Source organism: Marmota marmota, unplaced genomic scaffold (assembly GCF_001458135.2).
Source record: "Marmota marmota marmota unplaced genomic scaffold, marMar, whole genome shotgun sequence".
Classification (NCBI taxonomy): Eukaryota; Metazoa; Chordata; class Mammalia; order Rodentia; family Sciuridae; genus Marmota; species Marmota marmota.
This window is the reverse complement of record NW_025999968.1, coordinates 53833443-53846709: the sequence shown is the minus strand read 5'-3', so window position 1 is coordinate 53846709 and position 13267 is coordinate 53833443. Positions and strand designations below refer to the sequence as shown.

Below are 13267 nucleotides of genomic sequence, written 5' to 3'. Positions count from 1 at the left end.
CAGCACAAATGACTAAAAATTCCTATGAGTCAATAAATTTTTAAAAAGACAGAATGATAGAAAATTTGACAAAGACAGTCACTTCATAAAAAGAATTTCAAAAAGCCAGCAAATGTAGACAGAGGATCAACCTTTTCAGTAGTCAAAAAAAAAAAAAAAGCAAATTTAAATCATAATTAGAAACCATTATACACAATTGGCAAAAATGTAAAAATCTGATAGAAGAGTTTACAGCAAAAAGACAGTGCTGTGAGGGAGTAAATTTATACAAGCACACTTAAAAGTATAACTAAGTCAAAGGTAATATGGTCTAGGACCTGGGATTTCTACTCCAAAGTAAATATCCTAGTGAAAACCATGCATAGTGTAACAATGTCCTTTATAGGAGAACATTCTTAGCAGCATTGTCACTGATACAACTGGAAACAACACAAATGTTCATTGGCTGGAGAATAGATAACCAAAGGTGTTTGCACACATTGGACTACCATAAAACAACAAAAACCAAAGTACCACAACCTCCCAAGTGAAAGGGCACAGAAAAGGTGTCTCCCAAAAACATAATGTTCAACATGAAAGGCAAGAGAGCAAAGAATACTTCTATTTAGATAAAAGTTCAAAACCAAGCAAAACTGAATGATGGTTTAGGAGCGCATACTTGAGTAATAAGCTTATGAAGGTGAATCCCAAATTGAGTTAGAATGGTGACCTCTGGTGGGGAAAGAGGAGGTTGTTGGGATGATCCTTATGCAGTGTTTCTCTAGTAGGATGGTGCTTATTTACCTTTTGCTTTTCATTTATTAATGCAGCTGTGCTTTATGCTTATCTTAAGAGTGGATTATACATAGGCAAGAAGGGAAACAAGGAAACCATAATGTTGGGGAGAGAGTAACAGGAGCAGGTTTGAACCATGGTTGAAGAGATAGAAAGAAATAGATCTAGAAGGCAGTACGAATAGGACTTGCTAATGGATCGTGTCCTCTTATTCCTTGTGATAGTCCATAAACCAGAAAAGGTTACGTGGACAGAAGCTGCTGGAGCTATTCGGGATGGAGTGCGAGCTTATACAGCCCTGCATTATCTTTCTCATCTCTCTCCTGGAAAATCTGTGCTGATAATGGATGGAGCAAGTGTAAGTGTCAGTGTTTTGTTTTGTTTTGTTTTCCTTAAGAAAAAGATTAAAGTTGACTTAGGATATTTAGAAACAAGCTAATAGAATTCTTTGCCAATAGATTAATAACAGATTTCTTTTTGCGGGGCACGGGGAATACCAGGGATTGAACTCGGGGGCCTTCGACCAGTGAGATTTCTTACCAGCCTCCCATTTTGTTACCATATACTGCTTTTATCAATAGGAGGCAAAAGTTAGATTTAGTGTAATTAGTTTCTAATTATTTTAAATTTACCAGTACATTAAAAAGCAGACAAAGGGGCTGGGGACATAGCTCAGTTGGTAGAGTGCTTTCCTTGCATGTACAGGGCCCTGGGTTTCATCCCCAGAACTACAAAAAGAAGCAGATAAGTCTCCCCCCACCCCACCCCATGCTGGGGATGGAACTCAGGGCCTTGTGCAGTAAGCTCTCTACCACTGAGCTGTATGTCCAGCCAAGCCATTTTTATTCATTCCTGTTATACAAAGTCTGGAATTCCTACTGGTTTTGTATCTATCATATCACCAATACTTACACTTACATTAATAAAGTTTTGGTGTTTTATAGATAGATCACACACAGTGTCAAAATAAACTGATTTAAATGTATTCCATATATCATCAAAAAATAGACTGTCATAATAATAAACACTAAAAGGTTATGTAAAATAGCTGGTCTTGGGCTGGGATTGTAGCTCAGTGGTAGAGCATTTGCCTTGCATGCGTGAGGCACAGGGTTTGATCCTCAGCATCACATAAAAATAAATAAGTAAAGATATTGTATCCATCTACAACTGAAAAAAACAATAGCTGGTCTTGGTGGCACACATGTGTAATTCCAATGATTCTGGAGGCTGAGGCAGGAGGATCACAAGTTTGAGGCCAGCCTGAGCAATTTAGTGAGACCTTAAGTAACTTAGAGATACCCTATCTCAAACTAAAAAGAGCTGGGGATGTGGCTCAATGGTTAAGCACCCCTGGGTTTAATTCCCAGTACCAAAAATATAGAATATGTAAAATATTACATTCTAAAATGGTTGCAAAACTTGAGATGAATCTATAGTTTTCTATTTGGCTGTTGATGAAAATTATTTTCCTCTCCTTTTCTCTGGAAAAAAGGCAAAGCTGTCTTCAGCACTGGCTTCAGCCTGATGTCCAATATCAGGGTAGTAGTGCTTCCCTATGCTCACCTCACAGGTCCAAATACAGATGGAGTGTTTAAAGTGCTCCAGTCTCCAAAGAGAGGTAACTAGATTCCTGCAGGTGCTTCAACAATGCCCTGACAGCCTCCTTTTCTCTTTCCATGGTCACATTTCTGAATGTGGCCTTCCATCCTAGAAATGATGTGCAGTGGTCAGACCTGAGCATTTGATTCGTGCAGCTTTTCTACTCCCCTTTCTGAAGAAATCAATCAGATGTTTAGCCTACTAATCTTATTTGCATTTTTTCCTTTTTATTATAACATTTTTTGTTTTGGGGTATTTTGTTTTTTGTTTCCCTAGGAAGAACTTAGGAGCAGTCTACCTTCGGGCTACATCCCCAGCCCTTTTTAATTTTTATTTGTTTATTTATGTTTTAAAATATATTAAAGTAAGCCAGGTGCAGTGGTGCATGCCTGTAATCCCAGTAACTTGGGGAGCTGAGATAGGAAGATCACAGATTCAAGGCCAGCCTCAGCTACTCAGCAAGACCCTGTCTCAAAAATAAAAAGGGCTGTTAATATGGCTCAATGTAAAGTACCCCGGGTTCAATTCCTAGTACCAAAAAAAAGTGTATGTACATGTACATATATACATATGTGTGTGTGTATGCTATATATGTATACAATATATATGCTATACATTTTATATAGCATAAATAGATTGGATATGGCCTGTACCCTGTATTTGTTAACCCATCATGTATGTGTTTTCACACAGGCATTTGGCACAATAGCCATTCAGTTAGCACACCACAGAGGAGCCAAAGTGATTTCAACAGCATACAGCCTAGAAGACAAGCAGTGCCTTGAAAGACTTAGGTCTTCTATAGGTGGGTAACATTACTCAGCACAGACTTTAGAACATGAAATTTTGCAGGGAAATAAAAACTGCACTGATAAAATGAAGTACAAAATCACAAATGAAAGTCAATTTTAAAATGCACTAACAGCTAAAAAGTAATATGTGCTGATTCCAAATTTACTTAAGTGATAGCTTTAATTATTTAAAATTAAATAATTATATCTTTCAATTTTTTTAAAATTTTTGTCTTACCAACTTACCCAAGTTTGCATTATTAAGTGAACTTTGACACACTTAAGAAATACCTGTTGTTTCTTTGGTTTCAGTCAATAAATCAATATATTTTGCACCACTCTGTATTTCTCAACCTCTTTTACCCCATCATGTGTCCTTAAAGTTGTCTATTTTCTGTGAGACAAATGATCCATGCACATAGAAACACAAGTCAGATATAGTTTAAGGTGAGCAGGACATGGTGGAGACTGTGAGCTCTTACAAAAGTTGAACCTAAAAATTAAATAAAAATAAATAAAAATTAAAAAGTTGAACCTATTCAAACAGCAGTGAGTATGGAGAGGAAGAAAATAGGAACAGAGAAACTAACAGGAAAAGAGCAACGAGGATGAACAGAGTATAAGTGAAGGGAGGCAGGAAGGAAAGTAATGTTCATTGAACAATGTGGACATTTCCTCCTTAAGTTCTCAACAGCCTTGTGGTGGATGACCATGAAATAGCTTCTCAGAATTTAACTAGCTTCTGCAAGTTATACAATTAGACAAGAGACTGGAATGGGTTTTGATGCCTGATCTAACAGTAGAACCCATGTTATTTTTATTGTTCCATTATGCATCCTGCAGAGATAACCAAGAAATGGAAGGGAGGCAATAAAGGGGCTGAAGGAGAAGGGGAAGAAGAATAGATTCAAAAGTTTAATGGAAGACTGGGGATGTAGCTCAGTGTTAGATCACTTGCCTAGCATGCCTGAAAACCTAGCTTCACTCTCTACACTACAAAAAAAAAAAAAAAAATGGAATGAAGGAAATAGAAAATAGAATGTAGAAAGAAAGTAAATGGTATATTATTGAAGGGAAAGGTTTCTTATTGGTTAATTCTACCCTTCCGAGGTTATTTCAGTCATCTTTCCCTTATGTCTTCTATCCCATTCCCCAAATCTCAGATTACTGTTCAACTGTTCCTCTAATCTGAACATCTTTGAGAGTAATTCTCTTCAACGAGGTGTTGAAAATATTTATAGGTGGGTCTGGGATGTTGCTCAGGGTAGAGCATTTGCCTGGCATGCACCAAGTCCTGGATTCAATCCAAAGTACCACAAAAAATAGAAATAAAAATTTTAAAACTGCAATATAAACATTTCTTTGTTTGCTAGTTCAAGTTCTGATTGTTCTATTATATAGAAATATAATTATTTTTTCTCTATTTTTAATATCTTTATTTTACTTATTTCTTTTCATGTGGTGCTGAGGATTAAACCCAGGGCCTTGTACATGCTAAGTGAGCACTCTACCACTGAGCCATAACCCCAGCCCTATAATTATTTTTTCTACTAATATAATACTTTTAAAGTAACCAGTTAAGATTAGTTAATTTTCACTAACAGATAAAAATAATCATGTTCCTTTTCCTTACCTTCAGGACTTTTCTCCATTTTGGGTAGCAAGGGGAGGGGTTCTGTGACTGAGAAAGGATAAAACAGCTTCTAGTAGATAAGTACCATGTTGAACAACTATTCTTTTGTATTACTGAACTTTAAAAATGATTAAATCTAAACATATTTAAGAAACTGCTTGCTCTTCCAATTCATATTGTATTATGAATGATACATATATATCTCTGTGTTTTCAGATTCTCAGTTCTAGTAATGTAAACTAAGCTATTGAGAGCAATCTTCTGCCTCCACAGACCATCCTTGGACTACTTTATCCACAAAATGCTCATATTTTTATTTTACTGAATTTATCAGTCCCTTCATTTAGAATTGAACCTTATCAAAATTAGGCTCAATGGGAAAATGTAATTTAATATAATTTAATATAATTTTCCCCTTTAAATTTAATATTTAATAATTAAACTGCTTAACTCATTTCAGAAAACAGATTTTTTTTTCTCCCCCTGATTGGCTTGTGTTGATCACATACAGAATAATACAATTTGTTTTGAACAACTAATAATAATTAAAAAAAATGTTTTGAACAGCTAATAAATAAAATTTTTTAAAAAATTTAAAAAAAAAGAATAATACAGTTGCCTGATTTCCTGTCCTTTACAGCCCGAGTGATTGATGTATCGAATGGGAAGGTTGATGTTGCTGAAAGCTGTTTGGAAGAAACAGGAGGCCTGGGAGTAGATATTGTTCTAGATGCTGGAGGTTGGTACCTACAAAATCAGTAGCCTATTTAGTTTTTTTCAGTTTGGTGAATTTCAGGGGAAAATTAAAAAAAAACAGGGAATAATTGTTAATGCATTTATTAAATTGGATGTTTAATTCCAGGCCTTTTTTTTTTTTTTTTTTAACTAAAGACTTGTCTGTTTAAATTGGAGCTTCCTGGACTGGAACTATAGCTCAGTGATAGAGTGCTTGCCTCACAGGTGTGAGGCCCTGGATTTGATCCTCAGCACCACATAAAAATGAATAAATAAATAAAGATATTTGTCCATCTACCACTAAAAAAAATACTTTTAAAAATAAAGTAAAATAAATCGGAGTTTCCTCATATTATTCCATTGTAATCACTGTGTATCTGAAAGGATAGACATTGAAGTTTAAGTAACAGAAGACAAATCTCTGTAAGAAACCTATTTCTGTGATCTCATTTGGTCCCATATAGTACACATTATTATCCAGATGTCTGTTTGCAGTCATTTCTGCTATATGTGGCTGCCCTCTATTTGGATGGTTGATTTCTGTGGTGTCTATTTGGAAAACATATAGAAGTTTCTTAAGTTTTCTCTCTTCTTGAACTTTCTTAGTTTAACCAATATCTATTCAACACCTAATCTGTATACTTCTGTATATATATATATATATATATATATATATATATATATATATACACACACACACACACACACACACACACACATATATATGTATATATATTTTTTAATTTTTTTAAATTGTCAATGGACTTTTTTTTTTATATATAATATATGGTGCTAAGAATTGAACCCAGTGCCTCGTTGTGAATACCACCTTGGCCATTATGTGTGGGTTTTGTTTTTCTTAAACCATTTTCAAGATTTAAATTTCAAGATTTGCAAGTAACTCATATGACTATTTTGAATCTGAATGCTTTAATTAGAAAGCAGCTCATCCCACTGTTTTAAGCCATCATTGTTATAATTAATTCATTACAAGACTTAACTATATATTATGTTATATATTACCTTAGTTTCCAAATGCAAACATACTATTTCATTTATAATGAAATATAGGATAAATCTTACAAATATGTTCAATATGAAAGGTATATTTAAGGTATCTGAATGTACTGTGTGTTGCCTTGTTCTAGGAAAAATGCCTCCACATTACCATATTAAAAAGTAAAACTTTTTGAACAACAAGTTTTTGTCAGATTATTATAAAATGTCTCTTTTCTCTCTCTCTGTATTCATTTACAAGTGAGATTATATAGTAAAGATGATGAACCAGCTATAAAATCACAACTACTACCACATAAACATGATATCATCATGCTTCTTGGTGTTGGAGGCCATTGGATAACAAGAGAAGAAAGCCTTCAGGTATTATCAGAAACAATAAAGCATTACTGTTAGAACAAAGGAATGTAATTAAAAAGAATAATGCCTAAATCTTGTTTGAGGCAAGGTATGGCTAAATTAATACAAATTCTGAATTATACCCTATGTTTAAAGAAATGTAGTTTGTTTTTTATGTTAAATACATGTTGGCCAAAATGTTAAAATAATGCCTAGTATGAGAATTCTTCAGTTAGAATGAATTATAATTTTATTTAGTTATTTGAAAGTAGTGACTTCTGAATTTTAAATTGTATTTCAGGACTGAGGATGTAGTTCAGTGGTAGAGTGCTTGCCTTGCATGCTTAAGGCCCTAGGTTCAATCCCCACCATTCCAGAAAAAAACTTGATTTCTGGGCACAGTGGCACATGCCTGTAATCACAGTAACTTAGGAGGCTTAGGCAGGATGATCACAGGTTCAAGGACAGCCTCAGCAATTTAGGCACTAAGCAACTTAGCAAAACCCTGTTTTCAATAAAAAATAAAAGTGCTAGGGATATAACTCAGTGGTAAATTGCCCTTGTGTTCAATCCCCAAAATAATTTTTAAAAAAATTAAAAACTACTCTTTTCTTAGTAACAAATATCACTGACATATACTTAAAAATTTCTGTATAAAATTATACAACTTCCTAATTATTTAAATTGGAAGTACTGTTTAAATGTATCAATAAGTTATTTTCCAAATGTTTTTCTGTAGAATTCAAATTAACATGTAATGGGTGATATGCCAATACCATAATTCTCATATGCCAATCTTGACTTTCTACTATTCTTATGAAGGTGACTGGTAATACCTCAGCCACTTCAGTACTAGGATTCTAGATTGGTCCTTCATCTAACCTATACACCTTGCTGTTTCTTCATCATTTGGGACCATAAAATTGAAAATAAAACATTACTCCAACATTATAGTTTACATATTATTAAAGTTTACTGAGTTTTTGTAATTTGGACATTATTTAATTTTTTTCTAGCTATGCTACTAATCATCCTTCTGCTCTTAGGCTCACAGTAATTGATTGATCTTTGTTTATTCTGTCAAGTTGGATCCTCCAGATAGCCATTGCCTTTTCCTCAAGGGAGCAACGGTGGCTTTCCTTAATGATGAAATTTGGAATTTGTCAAATGTACAACAGGGAAAATATCTTTATATCCTTTTCTTCTACTGACTTGTTTTAGGCTTGAAATTTACTTTGTACTCTACTTATAAATTCTTTCATATGATAATAAGAACAATAATTATCTGTTAACTCTCCTTGAGTATGCCAAACAGTGTTCCAAGTGTCTTGCAGGTATTTGTTTAAATGTTAAAACAATCCGTGAGATTTAAGTATTATTATCTCTGTTTCACAGTTGAAGAAGGATAGAGAGGTTAGTATATGTGCAAGTACACAGTATCAAATGGCAGAACAAGAATCACACCCAGAGGGCTGGGGATATAGCTCAGTTGGTAGAGTGCTTGGCTCATATGCACAAGGCCCTGGGTTCAATCCCCAGCACCATTAAAAAAAAAAAAAAAATCACACGCAGAAAGCCTCCCTCCTTTCAGGGTCGGAAATAAACCATAATGTCATGTGGAAGATGTTTGGTTTTCTCTTTAACCTGACATTACACATGTCGCCTTGAGAGGTGTACACCTTACCTAGATGAAGGTATCATTGCACAAAAAAAAAAATTAACAGTACTTATCTAAACAGTTGGTATTTTATAATATCAGTGCTGAGAAATCTTCATCACATGAGGCTGCACCTGGATTTTTAAAAATAGAAATCATTCAGTTGGTCATGGTGATGCATGCCTGTAATCTCAACTACTCTGGAGGCTAAAGTGGGATTGCAAGTTTGAGGCCAACCTCAGGAATTTAATGAGACCCTGTCTCAAAAAAAAAAAAAAATGGCGAAGAATGTAGGTCAATGGTAAAGTGCACCTGGGTTCAATCCCTTGTACCACCAAAACAAAAAGTCATTAGAGACAAATCTAGTGAATGAAGTCAAATCATTCCCGTTTTGGTGAAAGTAATGAGAAGTTTTCCTGTGAGAAGGAAGGTGAAAGCAATTTCAAAAAGAAAAGTCCAAAATTCTCTCAAGGAGAGTCAATTTCTCTTAAGAATTGCTTTTATTTCAAAGATCACCATTTTATATACGGTTGTACTTAATAAGTTTCAATGTATTGGATAAAAAGATCCTCATTATTATGATAGATAACTTTTGTGTGAAGAGATTTACATACCTTTACATTTGTCTCCACTGAACACCATACATTACCTTTGTCAAATGTGCATAGTTATACGTGTGTGATGTGTAGAGAGGTCAGCCCCTTCTAGGAGTAATGAAAGATTTATTTCACAGGTTTAAAATAGTAATATTTAGGGCTAGGGTATAGATCAGTGGTAGAGAACCTGCCTAGCATGTGCAGGGCCTGATTCAATCCCAGTACCCCAAACAAAAAAATAATAATAATAATGTGTAATAAGGATACTGAATGTATTGCATGTTAAGGAGATTTCAGAACTCTTTCCTATAGTAAATATAGTAGTCTAAAATATTTTGATTAAATATTTTTCTAATAAATTTTTTATTTCCTTATTTTAAAAATTACGTCCAGCATCACAATTATCTAGGATAACATAAGATATGAACAATAGAGAATATTATATAACTATTACGAATAGTAGTAGCATGGTGCCATCCACCTAATCTAGTGGCTAGGGAATCTGAGGCACGAGGATCACAAATTCAAAAGTCAGCCCCAGCAACTTAGGGAGGTCTTAAGCAACTTATGAAGACCTTGTCTCAAAAAATATATAAAAAGGTAGGAGATGTGATTTCATGGGTTCAATCCCTAGTACCCATCCACAAAAAGCAAATAACATTAGTTAGCGTGTTTTAAATCTTACATGTGAGAATCAAAGTTGACTGTTTTTCCTGTGTTAATTCTCTCAAACCACTTCTATCTATGATGAGAACATTTTAACTTATTTGCAAATCCCTGGATCAGGTTGAAATATGACATGTTTATATGAAATAATGTTAAATTTTCCAAAATCAAAAATATATGCTCTATACAGACCGTCTCCAACTCAATGATGGTTCATCTTAAGATTTTTTTACTTTATGTTATTTTTTACTTTATGTTGCCAAAGCAATATGCATTCAATAGAAAACATACTTTGAATTTTTAAAAATTTTTTTAGTTGTCAATGGGCTTTATTTATTTACTTATTTATATGTGGTGCTGAGAATGGAATCCAGTGCCTCACACACATGCTAGGCAAGCGCTCTACTACTGAGCTACAACTCCAGTTCTGTACTTTGAATTTATTTTAATGTTTTTTTTATTTTTTAGTTGTAGATGGACAAAATACCTCCATTTCGTTTGTTTTTATGTGGTGCTGAGGATCGAACCCAGTGCCTCACTTGTGCAAGGCAGGCGCTCTACCACTCAGCCCCAACCCCAGCCCTGTACTTTGAATTTTTACCTTTTCCTGGGCTAGCCATATGCAGTACAATACACTGCATTTTCTTGCAATGCTGGGCAGCAACAACAAGATGTATCTTCCAGTCAGCTGCAAGATCATGAGGAGAAACAACCAATACTCTGCAGTGTACTGTGTTGCTAAACAGGATATTTGGTAGGTTATTATTAAATGTACTTTTGATTTATGATATGTTTAGATTAGAGTGGATTTATTGGGACAAAATCCCATCATAAGTCATAGGGCATCTATATGTGTGTGTGTATATATATATATATACACATACACGCACACACACACGCACACACACACACACAACAATTTATTTTTCTTTTGTTTGTTTGGTAGTACTGGATATTGTATCCAAGGACACTCTATCACTGAACTACATCCTACAGACTCTGTTTTTTTGAGACAAGGCCTTGCCTCAGCATCCTGAATCTCTGGGATTACAGACATGAGCCAATGCACCCAGCAATTTCAGTAACAGAAGTATAAAGACATTTGCAGGGATGTGAATATGTGAATTAATGTTCTTTAGGTCATTCCTCTTTCAAAAGGACTTATGATCATATTTTCTAATTTATGTTTTCTAAAGTCCTGAATCAGTCTTTAGTTCTCACTTGAACAGAGGCCCCTCAATCACTTCACATAAGCTTGTTGTTGCTTGATTTAACATAGACAACTCCTTCCAGCTTTTCGATTCTATGCCTTAAATAATTCTTCAGTATTAGCAATCACATAGTTTTGATCTCAATATTATGATTTCACTTAAGTTCCCAAAAAAGATTTTTTCATTTTACATAATTTTGATTCTGTTAGTGACATATATCACACATACTTTGGTCTGTTACCAACCAGATGTAAGATGTAAAAAGTAAGTGCTAAATACATCATTCTGCCTTCATTCATTGGTATAAAAGTGGTCATCCCTTAGGCTTGCTGCTCTTCCCACCTGTACTTAGAAATTTAGACTTAGTAATACCAACTCTCTCAAATCATTCCTGTTTTACAGGTAAACTTGACAGCTTACAGAATTTCTGTAACAACATTTTGAATTTCTGAGAGTGCAAAACTTGAAAAAGAACTGACCTGCCTAGTTTCTTCAGCCTATTGAATGTTTTTAGTCCTTTCTCTTTAATGTTGCCACCTTAACAATCCTTCCAGCTACGCATTTTAAAAGATGTGATGGAGAAGTTATCAGCTGGTGTTTTTAGGTATGCTAAAGTGCCAAATCATTTTTATTTTTCTATTCTCCAGGAGATAATGTTTTTGTTTCAGCTTTTGCAGTATACCTGTTGCCTCCATATCTTATTTAGTTTAGATAAACATTTACCGCTTAATATTTCTCAAAGTATATCTGGTGTTATACCAGTAAGTTTACCCGAAGATAGAAATGTCCTATGAGTTTCCTGCCTTCTGTTCCTTTCTGTACTTCACTCTTTGCATTTTCTCATCACCCCTCCCAAATAATCCATAGCTTGAAAAGAGGGAAAAATACAATATGTTTAAGTTGAATCAGTTTACCACTTAGAATGGATAAAGAAGGTATTTTTCCCCTTGAAAATTTAACCAGTTTTAACAGTGGAATACTAATGGACAAGTTTGACCTATTTTAAAATAATATAGCTAAACTAAGGAAACTGTCAACTATTGTCCAGTGTGTTCTGAACATTTGTGTAATAATTTTTCTCTCCAGACCTCAGTTGGATGAACCTATTCCACTGTACGAGGCAAAAGTTTCCATGGAAGTTGTTCAAAAAAATCAAGGAAGAAAAAAGCAAGTTGTTCAATTTTAATCTTCTTCTTTCTCAGACCTCAGCTGGATGAACCATCACAGTATTTGAAGCCAGAGTTTTCCTTGGAAATTGGGAAAAATCAAGGAAGATAAAAGCAAGTTGTTCAGTGTTTAAGCATGTTTTCTGGTTCACAAGATGTTTGGTTATTTGACATATTTGAAAAATATTTTCCAATTTATTGTGCAGATGATCCAAGATAATTCTATAACATTTGAAGGGGGTACTCTGGAAGCCATTTTTAGTTTTGTTTTTTTTTTTCCCACACATTTTCCTCTCCTATAAAATTCTTCTAATGGGAAAAACTTCTGCTTTCAGCAAAATCCACACCATTCTACTGAGCCTGTTACAGGCCTTGTTATACTGTGAAAGTAATGCTATTAATTATGTATTAATTCCATTTTAAACAACTTAACAAGCCTTTCTGTGCTGTCAAAATTCAAGTTTTTCAATATATTTTCAGGTCTCAAAAGTATCTAACTCATATACACTTAAATTTTGTTTTGAAATATTCATTCATTTCGAGTTTCTTCAGGAACAAGGATCACAGGAACTTGTCCTGTGGGAGCTGTGGAGAATTTGCGTGAAGGGCTGGGACTGCCTGGCCTTGGGAAAAGGGTACTGAGCTTGAAGTGTGCTGTTTTCTGAGTTCTCTGTTGGGGAAGGAGGGCATGGGGTAGGCGCTGGCCCTGTCACCACCTCTATGGACGCAGCAGCCCATCACAGCGGCCCCAGAGCCAGACCGCTACCCCTGGTGATGACTTCCCTACTGCAGACTTGAGTAGCGTTCAGCCATTTCGATGCCCAGTGGGGTAGTGCACACCTGCCCTGGGCCAAGTGCTGCCCGCAGTCGCCTCGTCTCACGGCAGGACCACAGCCCAGAACCTGGCTGGAGCGCCCTGAGGAACGCAGCCGGGGGCGGGACCTCGCGGGAGGCCTGCCTGCCGCGCACGTCCCGCGGCGGCGCGCTGGGGGCCGGGGCCACGTCTGGGGCGGGGCCGCGGCGCGCGGGAAGTGCTTGCTGGGCGGTCGGTCGGCCTCAGCCGCTTCGCGTCATGGCCTT

At 35.5% G+C, this 13267-nt stretch overlaps 1 protein-coding gene across 5 annotated transcripts in view; it reads left to right on the top strand.

Annotated features, from left to right (window-relative positions):
• Cryzl1 (crystallin zeta like 1) overlaps positions 1–12700 on the top strand; it is a 32373-nt gene extending 19673 nt beyond the window's left edge. For 3 of the 5 annotated variants that reach the window (XM_015478718.2, XM_015478717.2, XM_015478720.2), the window contains 7 exons: positions 999–1132; positions 3070–3181; positions 5441–5539; positions 6794–6915; positions 7977–8082; positions 11580–11625; positions 12108–12700. In XM_015478718.2, the coding sequence (XP_015334204.1) occupies positions 999–1132; positions 3070–3181; positions 5441–5539; positions 6794–6915; positions 7977–8082; positions 11580–11625; positions 12108–12207 (719 nt within the window). In that variant the 3' untranslated portion in view covers positions 12208–12700. Of the gene's footprint in view, positions 1–998; positions 1133–3069; positions 3182–5440; positions 5540–6793; positions 6916–7976; positions 8083–11423; positions 11626–12107 lie in introns of all 5 variants that reach the window. The other 2 variants (XM_015478719.2, XR_007347747.1) reach the window with 2 other exon arrangements.
• The last annotated feature ends 567 nt before the right edge of the window (positions 12701–13267 follow it).